The sequence below is a fragment of the Dermacentor variabilis genome, chromosome 4, assembly GCF_050947875.1.
Source record: "Dermacentor variabilis isolate Ectoservices chromosome 4, ASM5094787v1, whole genome shotgun sequence".
NCBI classification, from domain to species: domain Eukaryota; kingdom Metazoa; phylum Arthropoda; class Arachnida; order Ixodida; family Ixodidae; genus Dermacentor; species Dermacentor variabilis.
In genome coordinates this window covers 144,787,505-144,813,342 of record NC_134571.1, presented here as the reverse complement: position 1 = coordinate 144,813,342, position 25,838 = coordinate 144,787,505, and the positions used below count along the sequence as shown (strand labels likewise).

The following is a 25,838-nucleotide window of genomic DNA, read 5'->3' as shown; positions in this document are numbered from 1 at the left end:
TAGCAGTTTAAAACTGCATTTAAAATATTGTTGTGCTATGTTGTGGTGCATGTCATGATCTTTGATGTCACATTGACATGTTTGCTGTGAAAAGATAGGGGCACATTTAAATACAGGCGCTTCTGTATTGCAGCCCTCGGTCACCCTGGGCAAAAAAGTATGCTCCTAGCAGCACTGTTATGCCACTTTTTCAATTTAAAATTGAATGGTCCTTCACAAAACCAAGAGTGCTGAACTGATCCAGACAAAGAAAACATTTTTCAAGGTGACGTGTTTAATTGTAACCAAAAGCGTAAAAGTACGACCATTTGTACTTTGAGAACATCAGAAACTTCTGATAAACTATTGCAACGTACAAGCTTTCTGCAGCTTGACACTATAACAATATTGAATACTGACAGATGTAGTCTGTCCGGCATCATTTAAAGCAGTTTTCCAAAAAGAAATAAATCTTAAAAAACGATTTCCTAAATTAATAAATGTACACGCACACGGACATGACAGTAAATAAGAACTTTCAAAAAAGGTACTTGCTTTCTTTATTAGGTCAGTAGTGGTACTATAACCATGACACCATTAGCTCGAGGCTATAGCAGTCGCTCAGACACTGATATACAGGGAGGTTATGTTTAAGTTTTATGGAATTTAATAAGGACTGGCTGTACCAGCTAACATAATCCTAGATACAGAGTGCCAGATATTACTTGCATAAGAAATCAAGCCACATATTCAAATAATTAACAACAACTCACTTCCTAATAATTTTTATGAACTGTAGCCAGTAATTTTACAAGGTGTGTGCACTTAGAATGAAGTTCCAGAAAGATACAAGTGACCAGGCACATGCCCTCAAACTGGCCGGAAAAGTTCACTGTTGTTCTACTTACTTTTTTTTAACAAAACACGCTATTATGCATTGAAGCACAAAAGTAACTGGAATGTCCATGCATTTTGTCTCATATTTATGGAAATATCTCTAAACTGTTGTCATCGTGGAAATTAATTTCAAGTCAATGCGTCTATAAAACTCACTGGTTACAATTTGTAAACAGCAATATGTGCTGTAATGTTAAAGTCAATTAGTTAATTTGTGAGACTCAGTAGAATGTGTTTGCATTTCTTTTGCTAGTAATGTCCACCTCTGAATAATCCAGCTCAAGAACAAGAATTATGCAACCTGGCGCAGGCCACTTAAAGAAGTCTGTAAAACTCAAAACAGATCACTCTGTAGAATCCTTATTTGTTGGTTGAATGGCGCGTGCCAATTTCAGTAAATATTATCTACTTTTGATCGCAATAAGTGATGCCACGGGAACAGCTTATTATGCTGCATTGCTTGTTGCATGATCCAGTTATGCTTTGTGCCATGATAACATTCCTGCTGAGGTCATTCTGTATCAAGCGACTTATTCATACTTAATTCAGATTTTTAGATGAAAAAAAAACAGCTATTAGTGACGTGCTGGAAGACAAAAAAATTATTCCTCGTGTGCGTTCCATTTCAGTTTTGTTCAGTGCAGAAAAATAACGAAACAATTCACAGAGAAATCTGGTTTCATGCAAACATGAAAGGCACGTCATTGTCGTTACCGGATAGCCTTTGTTGCACATTAATTTTAAGCCAACCTATACCTATTAATTCTAAATTTATTTTCGATAGCAAAATAAACAATTTTTGCAACGTTGTGCAAAATGGAGCTTTTACTTAACAGAACCACTCTGACAATGGCAGCGATGCACTTGCAGGTGTTTCATTCCATGCCGAATCGATGAGCGTTTCTTGAACACCGTAGATATGGCTAAAAACATTGCCACATGTTTACTGGATTTCTAAACTCCTTCCCCACTTTTTGTTTCTTCCAGAAGTTTTTTTCCGCTCAGCTCAGCTAGAGGACGGGAGTCATCATTTTTTAAAACACACATTGTATGAACCGAGACCTTCATAGAGTCCATGCAAATACACTGAACTGATGTGACTGCCAAAATAGCCAATTTTTCATATATTCGAATGCTTCGAGTGCTTTTGGCACCGGCAAAAGTGAGTAAAATTGCAATGCGTTAATTTTCTCCCTTAACGACAATTCAGAAGACGGGAATTACGGTACAGAATAGCAGCCCAGGTGACATAGTATACCAGAAAAATATTTGACACTCTGAAGGCTCAGCCGATCGCCTGTAAAGAAACTACAATTCTAATATTTTGCAAGAACCTTCATGTTCAAGGTAAAAACAGCTTTAGTGGTTGGCAAAAAAACAGATGTTATAAAATATTAAATAGCTCTACGTGTCTGCTATGTATGGGTGAAGTTAAGAAAAAAGGCATTATCTTTAAATGAAAAAAAAATTATTTTTTCATTTTTTGTCAGCACTGGCTTTTCTACAATGTGCGCACAAGCTTGCCAGCCAGGAAGGCAGACGACAAAGCTGGCTTTTTCTGCAACACAGATGACGAAGAAGTGGTGTTTGGGTCTGCATTTTATTCCCAAGAGATGCACGCTCTAATGCAACGAGATTTGTGCTTGGTTTGGGCCGGGTAAACCACGCAGCCATTGCACATAATATATGAATATGTGTTAAATTCATGAGGGAGTGCTGCAGTGTTAAAAGATACGTTTCACGTAGTTTACAAAAAGAAATATTTGCTTTTACATAGCCAGTAAATGCAGAAAGAGCACTGATATTGTTCATGCAAAGCATTTTAAAGGCCAGTCGCACTGTAATGCGATGCGACATATCAACATGAGAGGCGACATACAGGGAGCGAGACACTTTCGGCCCTGCTCCCTGCAACCTTGTGACGATGCAAGTAGAAAGTAGCTTGATTATTAAAACTGAAAACCTACAAGAGTATGAAAAATCCTTGTGGTGTTGCGTGTTACCACTGTTTGAGAGCAGGAACATGCATATCTATAAAAGTCATATGTGCCGTGTTCACGCTGATGTAGTCAGATGTGGTTGGCGACCCCTTTTCGCGTTCCTGTTAAAAAATACGAGTCGAGACTGCTCCGCATCATATCACCTGCCTTTGTATTGATAAAAAAGGCAGTTACAGTTTGTTGAATAGATTTTGTGGCTCATTAAATTAACAATCTCTCCTTGCTAAATCACAAGGCTTCATATATTTATGCTGTATGCCTGATCTACAAATCAATATTAGAAAAAAATAATTTATCGCACTTAAAGAATAATAGCTCTTCGTAACTTGTCACATAAATAGCAAACCAGTAGGGCTACGTAATGATGGGTCACATACTTTTGCGCTGGCCACCAAAGCTAATTTTACCTTCAACACGAAGCATTTTGCGAAACAGTAGCACTTTACAGTTTTTAGGCGATCAACTGAACCTCCAAGGCTCCAAATATTTTGCAGCTTCCAAGTCAACCAGGCTGCGTTTCTATGTTTTATTGTGTACCTGCTGTATTACCCTGTGTTGGAAGAAAAAAAATGTAAGCTTTGCAATTCTGGCAGCCACAGCACTTCCTTCTCTTGACATGGACACCACCTGAATAATTGGATCATACAATTTCTCTTTGAAAATAAACGTAGATCAGTGCCTTATAGCTTAGCTGGGCAAGAGCAATAAATGTTTGGCAAAATTGTAAAAAAATTTGCGATGAAAATTGAATGAGGAGAAAGAGTTTAGAGCTTCAAGAAACATAAAATTTTTTCAACTATATCTGCGATGGTCAAAAATACGCGGATTGGTTGATGTGGAATGATACAGGTGTATGCACAAAAACAAATTTTTTCAAAGAACATTCTCATTGTACCTACTTTTGCATATCAAGCAAACTAGAAATGGTTTGCGATATTGGAGCAGTTCTTGATTAACTGGGCGGTTTGGCATGGAAAACTGAAGATACATAAAATATATAATTATAAGGAAACACTATCCTTGCAGGAACTATATAAAAAACCAACATAAACATGTAGTAATATATAACAAAGCATAACATTTGCATGCTTGATTGAGCCATCCAACGTGGGCTTTTCAGGAGATTAACACAATTACCATCAGTGAAATTAACATTAATATGTCAATGGATACAAAGGCACAACATTTGTACGCTCGTCTGATCCTTATTAGGCTCTTGAGGAGACTAACAAACAAAAACGAACATAAAAATGTCGAGAGTTACACAAAACCACAACACTTGTGTTTTGGTTTGAGCAGTCCAATTTGGGCTCTTCAGAGGCTTTTATTCCCGCGCGAGAAGCGAGGCCAGAGTGGTCTTTCCAAGAAATTTGCGACACGCGAAGCCTGCAAAAACGACAAAAAGCCTGAAGAAGCTTTAAAAAGAAACTTGCACATACAAGAGTGTGGCATACAATATGCCCTCGTAACAGGAAAATTCATTTATGCATTTGTCTTGTTTTATTCCGACTTTCCACGGGTACAGCTTCACAGCATGTCCATTTAAATTTATTCAAAGTGGTACAGGGCTCCACTAAGTGTCAAATCTAAAAAAACGGCAAAGAGCAGCAACACACTGTAGCAATATAACCTTAGGAATATCCTCAATGTTGAAGATGTGGACTTTGCTTGCTCATAAACAAAATGGTGAAAGAAATCTTCATGTCATTCAGGAAGAAACCTAAACTGCAGACAACTAAGATTATTTTTTGTAACTTCCATAATTACAATGTGCAGTAATTTACTGTGCTTTTCCATGCTCCAAATACAATACTGTCATGTCACTAGAATTGAGTGTGGTTTCATTTCAAGTTAGGTTTCACGAGTTCACATGGATGGAGCGCACTTCTCGCCTTACAATGGCTTAGGACTCTCTACTTTAAAGAAAATACAGCTTACAGCAAATTGTGTTTTCTGCCTCAACGACTGAACGACTGTTATAATGAGGATTCACTGTAGTTGTGCACCAAGCTAGTTACCATGACAGATGCAGAATGTGACACATACGAATAAACGTTCAGTCTTGTAAAAGCCATACGCCAGTGGATTCACTTCTTTAACCCTTTGAGGTGCACTGCCGCCCATCTGTGGATGCGACGGAACATTTTGAAAAAAAATGTGCGTTTTCAGAACAAGCTGTCACCTAGCATCCCACTCCAGGTGGTGCAGCCATCTGAGACTTATACAAAAATTGTTATTGTGCTGTTCTCCTTGTGTTTCTCCAAAAGGGATTTTTCCCTTACCTGCTTGGTGGCTGTCACTTCAGTAGTTTGGGAGTGTTGCCGCTTCAACTACTTTACTATAAGAGAAGATTTTGTAGGTTTCATTACACAAAAATTATGCAGCTTTATCCTGCATAGAAAAATAAAATGTGTAAAACTGCAAATAATAAATATGTTTTGTCGCTTTATTGTCCTTCAAAAACTTATTTACCTGGTTTTTTTCTCGAAAAGTCACTTTGAAGAACTTAAATCTGCAATAAAAGTATTAGGCAAGTGCGAATAGTGAATCTTCAGACCGAACCGAATAATGCCAGGAGCGAACCGAATATTGGATAGCTTTTGAATAGTGAACAGATGATGTCACAATTAATATAGAATGATGTTCACATCCTAGTATTCTTAAATTTAGCAAGTTTGTGTCATTGCATACAATGTTATGAAGAGCTGTTTATTGAAAGCACAAATGGAGCAGCAAAACGTTTCTTCGCATGCACAGGACTCTTCAGTAGGTATGAATAATTGCTGTACAGCCTCTAAAGTACAGCTACTTATTTAACATAGCCTCGTCTGCTATTTGTACAAGTTTTCATGTTTAGTGTTTATACTATGTTCTTGGAGGAGAAAATTTAGCGTACTTTGGCTCAAATTTTATGTTGCATTGGTGTTTCGAAATTCAATAATATTTGCATTTACGAATAGTGAACATTAAAATACCGTATCGAATTGGACACTATTCAACTGGTTATTCGGAAGTTTCGAGTATTTGCACACCCACTCAACAATACATAACTCCTAAATTGGAGACATTTTACCACAAAATGTGATCCTCAACGGGCTAAACAAGAGCGGCGCGAAAGCCCATTCATCCTTTTGATAAATTTAAGCATATAGGCTTCTTATGAACGGTTTACAATAACCCTGTACACAGGCAAGGGAAGTAAGGAAACAGGAGACAATTACAACAATTTCAGAATGGGAGTAGTATAGATGTCAAATGGTCTGTAACAAGCTTTAGACAGGAGTCGCCAAGGGCCTATTCAGTGCTGCTCAATTTTTTTAGACATATGGGGAAAAGCCAGATCAATATTTCTTTTTCATATCTTCAAATAGAAAGTAATAAATAGCACGTTAATAAATAGGTAAGGTGCTTAGAATGAATAAGCATGCACTAAACGTAGTACTGTTAAGAGCTGTTAAGACGCTCGCAACTTTGTCCCTGTTATTTCTTGGACTGAAACAACCAAAGAAAAATACCACACAACTCATGTTCCCTCTGCTGAATAGCAGCTGTCTGGAATCACATGGACCTCCTTCATGATACGAGCAACTTTAATTCAATGTGGTCTGTTAAAATTGGTGAAACCATTGTTTCGCATTACCAACCTGGAGAGCTGTTTTTATTGATTAAATTTGGTTAATGTGCTGCTCCTCGAACTGAGCAGTAACCACACTTGAGCATAGCTTCTCCGCAATTTGTGTATTAGAATAACGCTTACAGGCTACTTACACATGTCCTCCATGCCATTAGATTTAGACCGTGCTCCACAGACTAGTTATTGCAATGACAGCCAAGCAGTACTGCTAATGCGCAAATCCAGCTCATTTCATCTGGTGGAGCCGCCAAAAATATCTGGCAGTGAAGGCAGCTTTTAAATTTTACAAGCATGTGCGTAGGTGGCATTAGGCCCTTAAGATCATATGAACAATCATTCCAAATGGTAGGCTATTGTAGCACACAACTTCACACACGGACTACATGGAAGTCATTTGTTGTGCCAATTGGAAGTGGCTAACTTAAGATACAAAATGTGAATGTAAACATGCAACGGGAAAGAATGTATGATACTTGCCTAAACAGTATTGACCCTGGTGGGGTCAAGAGCCTGTTTTGCCCCTTGGGGTTGCTTACAAAGTGTAAATGGCCCATGAGCTCCTCCTCTGTGGACATGTGGGGAAACAAGGCTCTTACAAACTTTCCTTGTCCACCGTGGGAGGCCATGGTAAACTGTGCCAAGATAACCTTCTCAATGCGCACTCCTCCAACCTATGTGAACCTGCATGTTTAAGTAAATGTTAGCAGAGCAGTTTTAAGCCTTTCAAGTACATTTACATAAAAGCCCTACTACAAATAAATCACGACAATAGTGCCGGTTGCCGATCTAGAATGCTAAACTTGCTTGTCTTTTAACTAGCCTCTTATGCTGTCTGAATGCCACCTGTTTCAGAAGAACAACGATTTATCCAGCACCCAAAAGAAAAACAATAAGTAAACCAAAGTATCCAAAGCATCTAGTATTCTTTACTGCAATTCATTCTTAGTGTACTTCACATTTTGGGGTGTTTTTTCTCTATTTTTCCACCCATTTGAGTCAGTGGGTGTTCCATGGTCTTATGGGAAAGGATCGGGCTGCTATGTTGAGCGAAGCGGGTTCATAATCAACCGTCAGACCAGTTTGGGTCACTGGGTATGTGACTCTGGGCATGTACCACTCTTCAAGAATATCTTTCACGCCATCTTGGACAACTGCTGCTGCTTGTCTTGGCAAGCAGCATTAGGAGCTCGAAGAAGGACATGAAACTCGATCATTGCTCAGATTACCACTACACATCAGGTTGGTTTCCTGTGCTCGAGAAGTAATATCCGAGACTCTACTCTGCTGTATGAAATGTACACAAGCTACAAAGACAGTGTGTGCCAACCACCACCTCATTAATTAAGTTATTCGACTCGCAAAGCACAGGCTATACAGGATCACGGAATGAACTCAGAAAAGTTTGCGGACAGTCAGTTGATGTCCACGTCAGGGACCTCGAGGGAGACTCGGTGATTTGCTCGACGTGCGTCATCGTGCCCTCACACTATCACAATTCTGTGTTTCTCGTTAGTGCCACCGTCCTAAACATAGTCATCACGTATCACTATTAATTAAAATATAAATACACACGTATATCTACTGTTTCTAAAATATTTATGGAGAATACTTAGAGAATGAGTTTTTGCAGAGATAATGAATGTTGCAGCTTAAAGGGGCACTAAAGAAATACTTAAAAAATTAAATTCTGGGGCTTTATGTTTCAAAATGACAATCTGACTTTGAGACACGCCATAGTGAGGAACCCGGATTAATTTTGACCACCTCGGTTTGCACGGTACACGGGTAGTTTTGCATTTCACCTGCATCAAAATGCGGTTGTTTGATCCTGTGACATCGTCTGTAGTGGAGCTGTGCCAACGCCACTAAGCAACTAAGCAACTAAGCACTGCATAAAAGCACTAAAGAAAAAGGTAATTTCAGATGTATCTGTAAGTGACCCTCCTGCAATTCAAGAGATTCACTCATACCCTGACAAGACGTCGAGTAAATTGTAAAAGGTGCAAGGAGAATGATTGGTGGCACTGCTGTCTCGAAGTTAGCACACCAGCTTGCTGTGACGTCTTGGATTTTGATGGCGTCTGCTCAGATGTAGCTATTTTTTACAAATAAATGTATGTTTCATTCTATTCCAAAAAGCCACAAACCCAAATTAAAAAGCATCAGGAACTTTTATCAAACCAAAACGACACAAGTTTGTAAAAATACTTGAAATCCACGATGTGAGCAAGATCCAGCAAGATCCACCAAAATCCACCAAGATTTTGGGGCGATACTCAAAAATTCTACTTCGAGCTTTATTTTGTGTAATAATCAAAGAACTACCATGAAATTTACAGAAGCAGATATTTAAAGCGATGCTTTTTTATTTTAAATTGATTTAGGGTGTCATTAGTGTCCCCTAAATACAAAACAGAGAATGCACTTGGCTATGTAATAGAATAACAGCAACTGCAAGGCTAATCCCCCCAGTAGCCTACAACCACTCAACTCAACTCAACTCAAATAGAATAACATGTATCACTGGTTCTCTTTAAGGTAGGATTGTTAGTATAGCAGAGGGCATGCACCGGTTGCTCCAGAGGGGAGTCCTGTCACATCACCTCAACCTCCCATTATCCTATCGTTCTATGAGCAGTGATGCGATTCCTGCACCTTAAAGAGAAACAATGCCAAATAGATTCATGCCGCGCTGGCTACAGTATGTGGTGACCGGCACTGCTCACCGTCCAGCTCTGAAATCAATCTTTTTGGAATTTGTCCCTTGAAATGCAGAAAGCCTAGATCACTGCTCGTTCTTCAAGCAACTTTGTCAACGGTTGCTGTTGGCTTGGTTTGATGCTCCAAGCAGTGCACTGCTGTAGGACGTTGGACATAATGCATTTATTCTCGTAAAACTAGAAAGACATGCACTCATGTAGGCCACTAATGTTACACCAAATTACTGAACGCCCCCTTTTATATCAAGCATATACTCTGACAAAGGCACATTCTACGTTTAATATTTTCACAAGTGACACTGAAATTCACTCCAAGTCCCAGTGCAGTTGCAAAGTCTTTAAGATGAGTGCTTAAAGGCATCAGGTCTGCTACTGAAGGCACTGTACACCAATTGATCACTGGAGGAAATGCTTGTAATTACATCAGCAATGTTTTTCTTTCTGCTCTCTGTAATACATTTTCACGGCATCACTGGATTTGATTATGGTGACGCTACAGAATCAATGGCCAAACTATTCACCTTTCGCGTTCCAGCTGGGGTGTCTCTCGGCTCACTTTGAATAAGAAAAAAGATGTCAGTAGGTCAGTATTAAAACGTGAAGCCACGATGCACCAAAAGCAACAATCAGAACAGCTACATGGGCCATTAGGCTGACATAAATGTGCGAATATAAATGACTGATTGAAAACACTAATGTGTGGCTGCTCTTGCCAATGCCAGTGTGAGCTAGTTAAATAATATATTTCTCATTCCTCTCCTTAATTTCAAGATATTTCCTACTGATCTACGTAACTCTTATGACCACGTGTTAAAGGAAGCTCCGTCATATAAAGCCACAGTGTCGAATTTTTTACTCCCGGTCTACTTGATGCTGCTGAAGTTTTGCTCACTCTCAAAGAAAGTATTACACAGAACTGCTTCACCGACAAAGCATTATTTCAGGCTTGTGGCAAAGCGTCATTTAGTTCAGAACGATGTGCTTGCCTTTGTATCTGTTCTCTCTATAGTGCTGAAATTTAAAGCAAAAATAGCTTTTCGACTTAACTAGCTCTTTCTATGGTCACAAGAAACTTTGTTAATTATTGACGTCTGTGTTTACGATTACGTATACATGCCACCTGGAAACACCTCGGAACGACAGGGCCTATATGCCCAGGCATCTCGTTGCTTTACTGATTTTAAAACTTGGTTAAATCAATCAGTTACCGAAGTGCGAAAAGCTGAAATTTCACGCTATTACATTATTTTGAATGTTATGTCCCAGTAAAGTAGGACCTAGAGTGCCATGGAATCTGCCTTTTCCGTGAATGCAAGGAGCGCATGCGTGAAGCTGTTTGCTCGAAGCATTCGATGGCGTCAAACGGAGAAGATGAAAAAAGAAAGCTGAATGCGCGCGAACTGGTGTAAAACAAAACACACGCGGTTGGAAAGGCGCATAACTCGATGATTTCGCAGCACTCGGTGGCACGATCCCTGTCACATAGAATCACATTTACACCCTTGAAATTCTTTATAATTATCGCGCCATAGCCTCCTATGTGTTTTCTGATCGCGCAAATGTCGGCCGCATGGCCTGTCAGGGGCCTTGCAGCAACGCGGGAGCACTCTATCCTGAAGCGAACAGCACAGCAGAATACATTGTCGCCGATGTCACCGCCCCCCGTTGCCACAAGTCCGCTCACACGCCATGTACTAAACTGCGTAACTGCGTGGTGCAAATGAAATATCTTCGATTACAATAGAGTTCGGATGGTTTCACATGGGACTGTTTTGCACTCTCAAGTTAGTCGATAAGACTAACTCAGTCGTTGCTCGAACACCGTACCAGAAATCCTGGCGCACAACATGCCCTGCTTTAGCTGTTCACCGCCTTACGTCACGAGCAATTATCGGCCTTGATCGCCAGGCTAAACCTGCCTGTTGCTACAATTAACCACCACCACAGGCGGACTGTGAAGTTACACCAGGACAAAAGTCCACGTTGTATACCACAAATCCAGTGTTGTACAAAGAATTCTCGCAACGGAAGGATAGTACTAGGAATAAAAACAAGAAAAGAGGCGCGCTGAATACACGCACAGGCGCTGTACGCATTTCCGCGCTTTTGTTCACCGCCTCGCAACGGACGAATAAGGGGAATTCGAAACACCCACTCAGCTTTGATGTCGCTCAGTCGGAGGCGATCATGGTGATCTTCGAGGCAACATGCCCATAAAAAGCGAGCAACACGCATGAATATCCCAAAGAAGTCACAGGAAAGCACAGAAAGAACGCAGTAAACGCAGGAAGCTCTTAAGCAAACGGCGTGCACAAACTCCCGGAACGCGCCGAAGCGTCAACAGCGCAAACGCGCAATCGTACAAGTACATGCATACAAATACACGCTTATATCATCATGAATTGTAATATTTAGTAAAAAATTTCAGAATTTAATGTTATTCCTTAACAGTTGCTGCGATTTGCAAGTGTACTGAAGTTTTCTGCTTAGCTTCCTTGATAAACTACATTCTTTATCGCAGTAGCGCAGTGCACCCGCCGGAGCTAATTGAGTGCACGGGAAATGGCGGAAAATTCAAACGTCGCAAACGCCGAGCCATGTCTGTACGCACAGTTTTCATCGTATGCATTAAAAAAATAACTAACGCATGCAGAACCCACGCGAACTGAACTATTGACCAGAAGAGTACGGAATTGTCTCTGTTCGATATCATGGCATACCGCAGACGGTCTGTCGTACAATTTTTTAATAATTTGAGCGTGTGTTTGTGCGCTATAGGATTTGTCACCGGAAAAGCCTAGCAGCGTAGATTGTGCTTGGTGGCCAAGTAGATTCCCAGGACATTGACCACCACCACGTATACGTCAGAAGAGACTTTGGCCTCCATCTAAAATATGAGCACCATGCTGTAGATATCGGCCAAACTTTTCGTTTCGTTCTATTGTGCGCTAAGGGGGAACATTTAAGCAAAACGCGTTCTATAAAAACGATATTCAGTACTTTCTTTGCCACACCCACCGTAGTGGCGTAGTGGCGGGTTTTCTTTGGTTTGCTTTTTCGTCATGTGCGTAATTTATTTAAGTCCTTATGCTGTCTTGTCGTTCGTCGCGTGAACTGATACATTTTCTCAAGAATATTATTTTCTCATGTGGTATTTGCTCACTTCGTATCGTGTCTTATTACGCCTCCCGTCCGTGTTTGTTTCCTAGTAACATGTGTAGCGCAGCTTATTCTAAGTCATATAGAAAGAGGATCGCACAGATGCAGATGGCGGATTATTAACTCAACCTAAAAAACACTCTAATTTCTTTCTAACCCAGACGAGGGCTCGTGCTACTACGCAACGACCGGCTCCGTTGGCGACGGAAGCCGCACCGCCATGCTGACGTACAAGGCTACGGGCCCGCTGTGTTTCACTGCCTGGTACCACCAGTCAGGCACAGACCATCCACCGGCCGTGTTCTCGATGGAACATGACGGCGGCGTCTGCACCGACTTCTACGCCACCCGGCGGGACGCCGCCGGCCGCTGGCAACGCGTGCGGTACTCGGAGAAGCACAGCGGGGAGGTACAGGTAGGTAGTATTAAAAGTAAAAAAAAAATCGCAATTTCGCTGGAGACGCGAAGCGTTGATTATGATAAATTACTTCACAGCTGTACGAAGTAAGAATAGTAAATTTACCGGCCGTATAAACTGGAAAACATTCGCTTACTGACCGAATTAACAAGCGTGGTCTCAGCGTGCACAAGCAAAAACAAACACATCATACTCGATGAGCGCGGACAGTCGCTGTCAAAACGCTGGTGTGAGCAAGCGTGGCAGCAGCAGCGAGCGAAACGGCCGCGTGGCCTATCGCTTCAACGCAAGAGTCGCGAGAACACAGCGCGCACAAAAATATGAGCCGACTGCAGATCCCTTTTAATATATGGCGCGCGTGACCGCGCGCGCACGTGCAAACTACACACTTGTTGGCGCAGCCGAATATATGGCGCGCGAGATTGAGCCGCAACAGTCGGCACCCTTGCGCCAGGCGGACTCTGTATACGTCGCAGATGGTTTTGAAGACACAGCGGCCCGCACAGGGCGCGCCAGCCTGAGTAGAACGCGCCCCACCTACCTCACCCTAGCCATGACGTTCCGTGTCGCCGTCGCAGTTGGCGTTCAAGATACAGCTGTCCGGGCGGCGTATTTCCAAATTCTAATAGGTACAGCGGGGCGTGGCACTTGCAAAGACGACGAGTGTTTGCGCGAGTAAGAGTGGGTGCAAGAGAGACAATGTGGGGACTTTTGCTCCTTGAATATACGACTCTGCGTAGGCACTACGGAGGAGTTTCTTAGCGTGTGTTGTATGCGCTTGTCCCTAGGCGCGCCGGCAGAAGTCGCGGGGCGTTGTAGTGCTGAACCTAGCCTCGCAAGTTGGCGGCTCGACGCAATTATATTTATTCAATCGTGTTGTTTGCGAATTAAAACAACGTGTCACTATTTCGCATTTATGGCGGTGCCTCCAGGGCACCAAAGCGGCAACGGGGACATGAAAGCTAGAAGCCGGACTGGTTCATGGGTTGGGGTTCGCATAGGCCTGCGCGTGCCAGGAAAGTATAAGATCGGCTGTCCGCGATAACGGACAACCAATGTTTTATGCGAACACCCCCTGGCACGCTTCGCACTCCGTAGTCCCAACCCACGGGCCGCCTTGCTTCTAACTTTGATGTGCCCGCTACCACTTGGGTGTCCCGGGGATCCGGCGCCGCCGGCTTTAATATAACCTCAGGTGCTCTCTTGAGGCCTCGGTTTGCCGGTTACAAGGCCCTCCTTAGCAGTGCTTGTAAAAAATGCAATTTATTGTCGCGACTAACGAAGTGACCCGCTACTTATACAACATCAGTCAGAACCTTGCCCCTTCAGAGACAGTGATCACCAAATGGGACATCCGTGCCCACTGCCTCACCGCGCGGGCAGTCAGCGGCGGAGTGTAAACAAACTCGACCCCCCTCCGCCATGCCCGCACGCTTAGGGACAAACGCACACTACACGCGCAAAGAAACTTCACCGTAGTGCCTAGGCAGAGTCACATATTCAAGGAGTAAAGGTCCCCAGATTTTCTTGCTTGCCCACAGAAGCATTTAATTGCCTCAAACCTAGAAAATGCAGCATTTGAGCTTAGACTTAAGTCAACTGTCTCTAGACTAACAATTCCGATAACTTTATAAACCAGGCGCATCTACCAACTGGTATTCTGTGGCTGACTTCAGATTAAAAGGGATGCTAGCCAATGGAGTCAAGAAATGCGCTCTTGGGTGAAAGATAGGTTTGTATAAAACAACTCTGCGAAACCACTTGAGAAGGCAAAACCTTCAATAATTCCTGACTAATGAATGAACTGAGTTACTTATTTTATGGTGCGACTTATGAGCTGAAAAAAAGTGCAATTACCACGCATTGCGGAAATCGATGTTATGCGAAGCATTTTGGTGGTACTTGGCTTTCTACGATTTCTTGTATTTCCGCAATGCCATACGAGCTGGGCCAACGTGTTTCTGCAAATTAGGTAGCTTTGTGCATGGCCCGCTAGCGTACGTGCATGTGACAAGAGCAGCACGACGATGACTACGTTGAAGACGCTCGTATGTCGGCATATGGCGTGCTATCTAAGCCGGCTATTCGATGCGATCTTACGACATGGCCGTTGTTGGTCTCTACCTAGGTAGTGGACGGTAAGCGTATGAAACACGGAACTTTACGTCATCAGCGCGTAATGCAATCGTACGTACCTATAGTGTATGTTAAAACATGTTATAGTGTATGTCATCTAGTGTACGTTAAAACGACGATGACACTTGCACTCTGGCGAAGAAATCTTCGAACATGATTAAGTGGGAGTCGGTACAACGTCGCACTTTTTCCGCTTTCTTTCTTTCTCTCTCTGATCTTTTTCTCCCCACTCCCCTTACCCTGTAGAGTGCTGTTGAGGTGTCCTCCTTTGAGAGACAGTTGCGGCAGTGCACTTCTCTCTTCCTCTCATCCTAATATCACCACACATGTCGCAAAATTTCTACGTAGCGTGCCACGAGGAAAGTACTGAGGAAAGGGAGTTGTTTCCGGAGACGTCAGTGCCAATAGCAAATGTGCAACGTAGTGACACACCATATCCCCGAAGTCCAGCCTATTTAACACATGTAGTGACGATTCTGAGACTTCCATTGAATCAGCTATATGCTACACTATTGGACATCGTTCCACTTTGATATGGCGCCCGCACGCCATGGTCGCCTATGAACATGAATGCTTTACAGACGGTGTGGTGTTAACACAGTGACGATGGTATGAGGAAGAAGGAATGATATCGATGGAAAGACAGTGGCGTATAACGACGACGGCATGACGACATTTACATGACAATACTTAAATGATGACGATGGTACATCGACGACAGTTTTATAAGGACAACATGTGGACAATGAGATCCCAACGATCATGTGACGATCATTGTACGACGACAATAAGATGAAGCGACCAAGAGGGTATGGCGAAGAGCGCATGGCAACGGATGCATGATTGTGTCTGTGTGTCGTGTGATCGGAAGTGTGGGTGCAGGCCTCAGACACACAGGAATGACAAAATGAACACAGAGAGGCTTTAATGGCACGGGGACGGGACTAGGGCAACGCACACGATAACACACATGATTGACTTCATGGTTGTCTGTCGCTTAGACATCCATGCGCTGCGCAATGTAGGATGACGTCTGATCGTGTGTCTGCACAAGACAACCCACTTGAACCCTCTGCTGCACCGAAACACGCCGGCGTCGGATCCTCACACAGCAGTGGTGCAGGCCGGCTCAAACAAAGGGACAGCCCGACCTGTTCTCCCAGCTCACTCAGGGACACATGCCTTGGGCAGACGGACAGCCTGGCTCGTTCGGCATTAATGCCCCGACCAAACAACTGAGGCTAGTGACATGACTGCCCCGCTTGCTTGTTTGCTTACTTGCTTGCTTGCTCCTCACTTGTGGCGCTTACGGACTACGGGGCACTGGCCAACCAGCCGGCGGTTAAAGATTGAAGGGAAGGGGAGAGAGAAAAACCTAATCGCAAAAGTAAATCAGGGTGATGTATAACGTTCACGCTAATTAAGAAATAGGTTTACGTTGGGCAGATACAGAAATAAAAATGTTTGTAATTATATACAAGCAGCAAATGTTGTGTTTGTTTTTGGGTGAATTAGAATAATGTCGAACACACAATCAGCGATTTAATGATGTATCCAATCATCGATTTCGAGAATTAACATCGTAGCCTTCTTGCGTCACAGAAATAGTCGCCAATGGCCACGCCTATGTTCCTGTGGCTAAAGACCAACGAATAAGTGCCGAAGGCGAGGCGATTTTGAGTAGGTAAAGAAATACCCAATTTTCGGAATGAAAATTATAAGTTGTTCCTCTGATTTCTAAATCGACGGCATGCTAGTAGAAAGTGATCGATGTTTTCGGGATCCTGGCAGGTAGGACACAGGTGGGACGGTGCCAGACCAGACCTGTCTACATAAAAAATTAATGGTGGAATGCGGCATCGTAATTTTTTATGGATATTTTTAATTTGCGTGTGGGAAACCATTTATTACCCCATGAAAAGGACAATTGATTAAATTCTGACGTTTTGGATTTTCAGTTTTGTAGAATAATGGAATAAGTTAATTAATTTTTATTAAAAAGAATGGTACAACAGTTTTTGTTGTGGTGGCCTCAGGTGGCGGCTCAAAGTCCTTAGACTCGGGCGGCACGTTCGGCTTGCCGGACGGCCCAGCGCTGCTCTTCGAACTCCGTACTTTTGAGAGCCGCTATTCAGCTGTGGCTACGCCAACGGAGAAGGTCGCCGGCGGCGCCCGCAGCCTGGGCGGCGTCGGGATGCAGTGAGCTCGAGGCGTCCTGTACGCTGGTAACGGCCGCCGTTATGGAAGCCTCGAGAACGGCGGCGGTTTCAGTACCGTCTATGCTGGCACATACCCAGAGCATGTGTCGCAGCGTTGCTCTGTGTCCGCACGTTTAGACGCACCTGTTTTGTATATTCCTGGGTAACAGTGGTGCAAAACGGCTGGACTAGGGTAGGTGCGTGTTTGCAGTACGCGTATGGTTACGGCCTCATTCTTGTCTAATTTATCGCGCGGTGGCGTAAAGGTGCGTCGATTTCGATTCTGTAGTGTTGGGTGAGGTCTCTGAACGTGGTCTCGAGATCGCCCCACGCCAGTTGTGATTCTTGTTGCTGCGTTACTGTCATTGTTTCCCGCTCTCGGCGGCCACATAATCTGCGGTGGCTCGGCATGTGAGACCTCGAGCAGTGACGTGGGCCACCTCTTTACCCGCGAGCGGTACGTCGGTGTGTGCCGAGGTCCAGAAGAAGAAGACCGTAAAATTTTCGGGTTGTGAGGGCGATGTCGAGTTGCCGTCGTCACAAATTTGAAGTATGCGAGCCGCTTCCCGCGAGACGCGGCCGCGGGCGAAGCGGCGGATTTCCGCCTGCGAGTCGCTGATCACGATCGCAGCGTTTGGCACCGCGGCGAGTGCTAGGGCAATCGCGGCTCCTTCGGCGGCCTCCGTGTGTCCCGTGGTCAGCGTGGCGCTCTACAACCGCGATGGCGTGTGCGCTTCTTCCTTCTCCATACCGCGCGGCGTCTACGTACACCGCCTCGTTGCTGTTGTCAAACGTCTTTTGAAAGTTTCTTGCAAGTTTGTTGCGTCTCCCGACGTGGTGCGTCGGGTGCATGTTCTTGGGGAGCGGCGGGATGATCAGGCGGTCGCGAGCCGACGCGAGAACCGCCGTCTTTTCTCCATGGTGAGTGTTGTGCGTGATGCCGAGCGACTCAAGGATGCGTCGACCTGTCTTTGACTTGGCTAATCGTTTGTATTGCGCAACGTTGTGCGCCCAGATTAACTCGTCAAGTGAGCTGTTAAGTGCGAACTCTAGAAACTTGTCGGTGCTCATGTTGAGTGGAACGCCGACCGCCCTCTTGAAAGCCTATCGCATCATGCACTTTATCTTGTTTTTTTTTATCCTATCCGCGTCATGTAGGGGGCAACATACGTTATGCTGCTTATCGCGTGCGCCTGCAGAAGACGGATCGCGTCGTTTACGCGCGTACCGTTGCGTCTATTCGTGATGCGACGCAAGAGTCAGATTGTGTAGTCCAGCGAACGACAGAGTCTTCGCACCAACTCTCCGTCATGGCCATTTGCCTGCAGGTTTAACCCTAGGATTCTAATTTTGTCAACGTGCGGTACGTTAGCGTATATAATGCGTATTTTGAAGTACTCCAGTTTCTTATCGCGCAGGCATTTACGACCTCGTCTTGAGGGTTTATAAATTAAGAGATCGGACTTGGTCGCCGACCACTCGAGACCCGTTCCTCGCAAGTAATCCTGGACCGCACCTACTCCCGATTGTAGCGTGCACTCGACGTGACCGTCACATCCTCCCCCGGGAACCCAGAGGGTAATTTCGTCCGCTTAGAGATTGTGGTGCGATCCTTCTACTTCTGTTAGTTTCTCGGGTAGGCCTAGTAGAACTACATTAAAGAGTTATGGTGCTATGACGGAGCCTTGCGAACGGGTGGATGTCAGATTTTTCCTTTAAGAATATAGGAGAAAGGACAGATACCTGCGGAACTACTCTAGATTGATTATATATTTGCGTCAACAAGTCACGTTGGGAACAATAAAAGTTCCTACACCTTTTAAAAATTCGTATATCTAATTTATAATATACCGAGTAAAACTCATGCTATTTAAAGCGTCCAGGAGTATGATATGCTCTACGTTCGCTTGCTTTAGCTAAATCAAGGATCTCTAAAGCCGCATGCTGGCGCCTGTTTTGAGCAAGCTTAATCCGTCCTGCTAAATCGACATATGCGCACCATAACGAGAATCAAGGTCTGAATCTAATCTGACATGAGGTTAATAATGTATTATTTTTAAAAAATTTTTTATATGAATCTGCAATACCGTTTCTATTAATTTTATAACATTCCAAGTAAGTGCGATGGGCCGTATATTATCTATATTCATTCCCGCTCCCTGATTTTAAGCAGTTGGATTTTTTTGCGAATTTCCAGTAAGGAAGTATCCGTGTGTTCACGAGGGGAGTTCTTAAGTATATTGTAGAGGTCTTGCGGGAGAGGCCAACAATATTTTTAACATGCCTGATGTAATGCACTCTGGACCCGGAGCTGTGCCAGGGAGCAGCTGAACAAGGTGCTGAAGTTCTTCAACTGTTACCGCTAAGAAATTATCCCCTACGAAGTTCACCTGCAGCTGAGTCGGAAAGCACTGTTCTAAGCCTTTAGCAATTTTATCTAAGGATTCTAAGAATTCTTTTGGTGACAGAGCAACCGAGTCAATATTGCGGGGCACTGAAATGGCCTTGCGAGAGCCGGGAAAGCTAAGCAGTCCTTTTTTATTACCGCTTTTCTATAATATATACTACCATTTTTATCATAATTGTGCTTCACTAATGAAATTGTTCTTTTAAACACAGCAGCAGCATACATATACTTATAAATACTCCAATTAGTTGGGCACTGATTGAAAATAAGTTTCGTCCATGCGTATTTTCTTTTTCCGCGTCTCTACTCTCGTGCGCAATCACTATTCCACCAAGGACAATCGTACTCCCTTTTGTTGATGACACTGCAAACTCAGATTTTTAGTGGTATCTTGCAATATTGCACGAAGACCCATCGCTTTAATATCCCTTTCCAAACCTGTCATGGAAGGCAAAGTTGAGTATAAATTATATTAAATTTTGATTATTCCGCCAAAGTCTGCGCATGTTTATTTATAGAAATGAGGGGCTTGTTAATATCTATGACAATCGGGTGGTGGCCACTACTAGTGGCGGCATCGACCCCAGCCCAAGAAGAGATGGAAACGTCTGTGGTAGCAAATGACAAATATAGGACAGATCGCGACTGCGAACGCACGGAAATGTCAACTTGAGCATTTAAACATGTGAAATGGTTCACATTAGTCCAATCCCATAAATGTTTTGTAGATGAGTCAGTGCGGAATCCCCATGACACCTGACATGAGTTGAAGTCTCGCACAAACAATATGTTATTTTTGCAATAGGACACTGTGACATCAAGTGAGCATACGTATTGCACCCCAGCCGAAAAGTAAGCGTCAATTATGGAGAGCGAGGTGAAACCCAGAATAGTTGTTTCTAATATTAAGATTTCAGGCTCGCATGATAGAGTTTGATGTGAAATTGTTACTTTATAACAGAATTTAGACGAAAGCAAAAAAGCTAATCCACCACCTCGGGAAGGTCTATCCAATCGAAAACACTTGAAGTTGTTTGAATGAAAATCTTGGTCAGTGGACGTACGAGTTTCTTATAATAATATAACGTCTGTACATTGTCGGGTGGTTAAATATAATAAATATGCAGTTGCAGAAAGTATTAATCGGCAGTTCAACTGAAGTATTCCCAGGCACCCTATGTTGACGGTAGACTAGTAGCCGCAACTGCTTGGTCCAGAATACTATCTTTCTGAAAGTCAGCCCTCGTAAGTGATTCTTACGCGCACTTTTGTGTTTTAGGGTTAGAAAAATTAGGCAGTTTGTTGTTAGGTGATCTTATGCGTATAAGAACTCGAGTGTCCATATCCACATCTCGATTGTCTAGAGAGTCGGAATCAGAATGGCATTCATGATTAGCCTGAGTTGAAGTTGAAGGTATTGCTAAATCCACACTGTGGGGGGAAGATCTGCCTGACAGTCAGGTGATTTCATAAATAGGGTGGCCGCATTTGCCACGCTTTCTGTTACTGTCAGAGACATACCAGACAGAGTGGATACTACTGTAGCCAAAAAGTCGAGATAGGTTTAGAAGAATCTTTTCTAGTGCTTCTTCCATCGCTTTTCTATCTCTGTTGCAATTGTCTGGGAAACTGACGACTCCATGCCAAGTGACTGACGGGCTGTTACACCTGCATAACCCTGGGGCCTGTTCTGAACTTCTGCAAGAGAGAGAGAGAAAAGTGGTTCTTGCGGGGAAAGGAGGAAAGGCTAGCACTATCTTTTGCAACCCATGCGGGGTGGAGGAGATGGGAGTAAAGGAGAGAGAGGGTAGGCGGGAGAAAGGTAGAGGGTCGTCCTAGCAGTATCAGACCAGCCAGGCCGGGCGGGCCCAGTGGGTTCGACTGGAGAAGTAGGCTGGTGATAGACCGTATAGGAGGTGGCCGAGCAGAAGTGGAGTAGTGGCGGATCAGGAAGCCCGAGGTAGTGGGATGGCCGTTAGGCTATCCGTCTTTGTAGAAATTTCCTACAGTCTCGCCGAGAGCCCCGACGAGTCGAGGTACTCGACGACACTAGGATTCTCGATGAAAGCACCACCTCCTCCAAATTATTTCGATTACCAGGATCTTTTTCAATCTTGCGAGGCAGTTGGAATAGTCGGCAGCATGATTTTCACTGCGCAAACAGCATTACTCAGCCTGAGACCTGCAATCGTTGGCAATATGATGTTCCCCGCATAAACGGCAACGAGCACTTGACCGACAGCTATTAGTGCTGTGTCATACTGCCAGCATTTGAGGCATTGTAGTGGTCGTAGAGCTAAGGCAACTACTTTCTAGATTAATTGTCACGCCTTTCTCTCTGATGGGTGAACTGTCCCTGCAAATATTACTATGACTGTTTCTGTAGGCATTATCTTATTGTCTACAAGCCTGATACAGCGGTACACGGAAACTACATCTGCTGCAGAAAATATCTCTAGAATTTGTAATCGACTTAAGCTTATGTCTACACCGCGAACTAGGCCTTTGTAGCGAGCTAGGTGAGGAGGTTGAAGAAGCGCACCGGCTGCGTGGCAAAATTATAGCATTTCAGCAGCTCATGTACACAGGCCTGGAGTGGTGAGCAACAGAGGATCCACCCACGTCGAAACTGTCGGACCTCGGTTATTTTGTAGAAGTGCCACGAGATGGCGAGAAGATCTGATTGAATAGCCTTGGGGTTCTTCATACAAATAGCTCCTCCATTCGTACGTATCAAAGCCACAGGAACGCTACTGGTTCCACTGCGAATGAACAATTCCACTCCTAGATCCTGCGGGGAAATGGAAGCAGACCAGAGGGAAGCCCTCTGGCTCTGAGAAACAAAACAATAAAGTTAAGAAAAGAAATTTAACCGTCGGCTACTTGGATGAGCAAACCCGGATGAGGTCTGTACCAGGGCACACAAGAACGACAGGGCACTCTGGCAGCGGACCACAAAATTCGAGTCAAGAAGGCACAACTGTTCTGCCTCCTCTCTCGCATCGAACGTGATGGACGTGCTGGAACACTGCCTCCAACCAACACGATCACTGGTATGATGTAGATGTAGGTCCTTGTGATCTACTGCCAGATACCCACTTTGGGGGATTGGCCAGGAATCGGATAGGTTACAGTAGAGTGTAAAATATGTAAAAAATTTATAATAGGTAAGCTGTAATGAAAGAGATTTTAGAGCCTGCACAATTTTTTGAAACTGAAAATTGTACCATGACCATAAAGTAAAAGCAATTCAAGTTCAATTTTGGGGAAGGAAAAGGAGGCTCAAATATTGAGTATTCACCAACTCGCAGGACACACATTCAAGATATTTCCTCCCTCTCCTCCTCCTCCTCCTCACAGTTCAAATCTCATTGATGCTGGTGACTGCCCCTTCAGCGCCAGTCACCGGCTCCTCCTCTTTTTCATCCATCGCGGCACCACAACAGTCACGCGCATTCGGCCGCGTAATTCAAGTAGTGTCAAATCCTATCACAGACGACGACGAAATGACGAGTACGAATTCATTACAACGACGATATAATGACGATTAAATGGCAACAGCATGATTGCCATAGAATGCGGAAAAATGCATGACGTCAATTGATCGATAATAGTGGTGTGACGACGACGGCATAACGACAATATAATGAAGGTACTCATGTGATGAGTGTGGAGAAACGACAGCTTCATGATGGTAGCATGACGACAAAGGTATGAAAACGAATGGATGACGACCGACGATGTAGTGGCGATGATGGCAAGATACCAGAGTGAGGACAATGTGATGACGATGACTGTACCAAGACAATGGTATGACAATTAGTGTATCACCAAACTTGTACGACCATCATGGCTTGACGACGGCATGAGCAGAGTCGCATGACATATCTGGATGGACGATGGTGAAACAACCACGACGGCATCCCGACGACGGTCCGATAATGGAGGCATGAGACCGAAGGACGACGACGGCATGACAAGGAGGTTATAATAATAATTCAAGAACGACAGTATGATTACAACACAATAACAAAAAATTTAATTCGATGGAATGATGAAGGCAGTATGACGACGGTGACCTAGATGGCAATGGGACTACGTTTCTGAAGCGCTGAGAACGATAAAAAGTCAGCGTGACGACGACTATGTAAGGACGATGGCGTGTTGACGACGGTATCACGACAGCCGGATGACAAAGCTGGAATGATGAAGATGCAAAGACCACGACGGCATTACGACCCATAACACATATAGTGACCAAGCTATTTGCTCGACTGCTCGGAGTAGAATTAGTGACGACGACAGCATCACGAAGCTGGAATGACGACAATTGAACGATAAAGCCGGCCGCACTATGGCGGTGTGTTAAGGAATGAATGCCGACTCTATGGCGATGAGGGCGTGTCGACGACGGCATAACGAGTGTCGAAGGACAAAGCTCGAATGATTGCGATGCAACGACCACGATGGAATCATGATCATGAGCCCGAACCTATTGTCACAAGTCAGTATACAACTTGGGTGACTTGGCTGTTACGAGGAATCAAGTTGGCAAATTTCAGCTGGCCATTGGTGCCAGATCTATCATAGGAAGCTTTGAACATGGGAAGCTATAGTTCTTGTAACTGCCAAAACCGGAAAGAACAGGCAGTACAAGATAAGTTGAATGATGAACAAGGTAGGCGGTAAGAGGCAGAGAAGAAGGTCCAGTTTTGCAGTCGTTTGGGTGATAAGATCAGCAAGGTCCACAAGGATGCAGTAACGTAGTGTGCATGCATGCAGACAGCTCTTGCTGTATCCGTGCTTGTCAGTGGCATCTATTCTTGAAGACCGTCTTAACCAGCAGATAGAGACACGTCATACGGCCGGCAGTGCCGCATGGGTCAGGATTTATTAAAAGGTGACGTAATACTTTCTCTGAAACAGTTGGCATAGAATATCAAATTGGATCCTATTGTGCTGTTAAGGGCAAACATTTGATTGCAAACATAGGACCGCTGCTGCTCAATCACCGCGTACAAAAATAAGTGAAATGGTTGCTTAGTAATGACACAAAGAACTTGACAGCCGTTGCTAATGTAGAGTAGAATTTCATAAATTTGAGTACTCTATTTTGCAACGTAAGCTGTTGTAGGCTCATTCCAATAGCTTTTTCGGTTAGCGATGTTGTCCGCCGCCGCCGCCCCCAGTATCAATCTCAGCTATCGTCAGGCTCCTCCCCACTAGGGGGGATTGGTCAAGAAATGGTTCAACTGACTCGAGCAGGAAAAGAAGATTAAAGAGATGTATCAAAAATGCTTGAATTAAAAACCTGTAAGGCATACCGGAATAACTTGAACAGGCTTGGTGACTGGTTGTTACCGCCCTGTTTCAAAAGGGATGCCACTAAATCATTCTCATCATTGTCAATATCATCGTGAGCACTGTACGTGCTACTTGTCATGCGGGGCGACATGTGCGTCGCCTAACGTTTATACATGCGCACTTTGCATTGCAGTTGCATATTGTTACACCAGGTGGCACGCCATGTAGCAGTTCCATAGGTAGCGGTACAAGGATGTTGCATATCAAGTATGTGGCTCCTGCCCACTATGGGGTATTCACGAAGAAATGGAGGAATTGTCTTAAAGAACAAGAAGATTAACGGAAGTATGCATTAATGCTACAATGTAAAACATATATAGCATACCTGATTCGATCAAGAACGCTAGGGGACTGTTTCTCACCACCCCGTTTCAAATAGGATGTGAATAAATTGTCGTCAGCAGTAGCAGGGTCAGCATCGAGTCGTGCCACTTGACACGCGATGTGAGGTGCACGCAGCGTAGCTTTCATATGTTCAAACTTCGCACTCGAGTTGGGTTGTATTCCTCCTTGTGACGCGTCATGTAGCAGTTGTATTTTGCATGTAGCTGGACCTGGCTAACTCTTAAAAGCTAGAGGACTATTTGTCACTGCCCCGTATTAAAGGGATGCCAATAAATAATAATCAGCAGCAGCAGCATTGTATCGAGCGACGGGTTAAGGCATGGGACATGTTTATTCTTCGGTAAATTTCATGGCGCCTTCTCGCCAGGTCGGAACCGCTGCTCAAGAAGAGAATCGCAGAACTAGGCGCGCGGAGAGAAGCAGGTAATGATGGGCTGAGCAGACGACTGTGCAGAGAGCAGCAGAAGCTATAGCACGCCTTCAACGCCGGGAGGACAGTTAAAACTGTTTTCGTTCAAATAATGAAAAGATTAGGTATTCACAGGGGACTCTGAGCATGAGAAGGAAATTTACAGAAGAAT

General features: G+C 44.0%; 1 protein-coding gene across 1 annotated transcript in view; it reads left to right on the top strand.

The window, feature by feature from the left end:
- Nucleotides 1–25,838, top strand: part of LOC142579877 (MAM and LDL-receptor class A domain-containing protein 1-like) — a 276,708-nt gene that overhangs the window by 24,699 nt on the left and 226,171 nt on the right. The window contains exon 3 of the mRNA XM_075690514.1: nucleotides 12,551–12,804. Coding sequence (XP_075546629.1) covers nucleotides 12,551–12,804 — 254 coding nt within the window. The remainder of the gene's footprint in view (nucleotides 1–12,550; nucleotides 12,805–25,838) is intronic.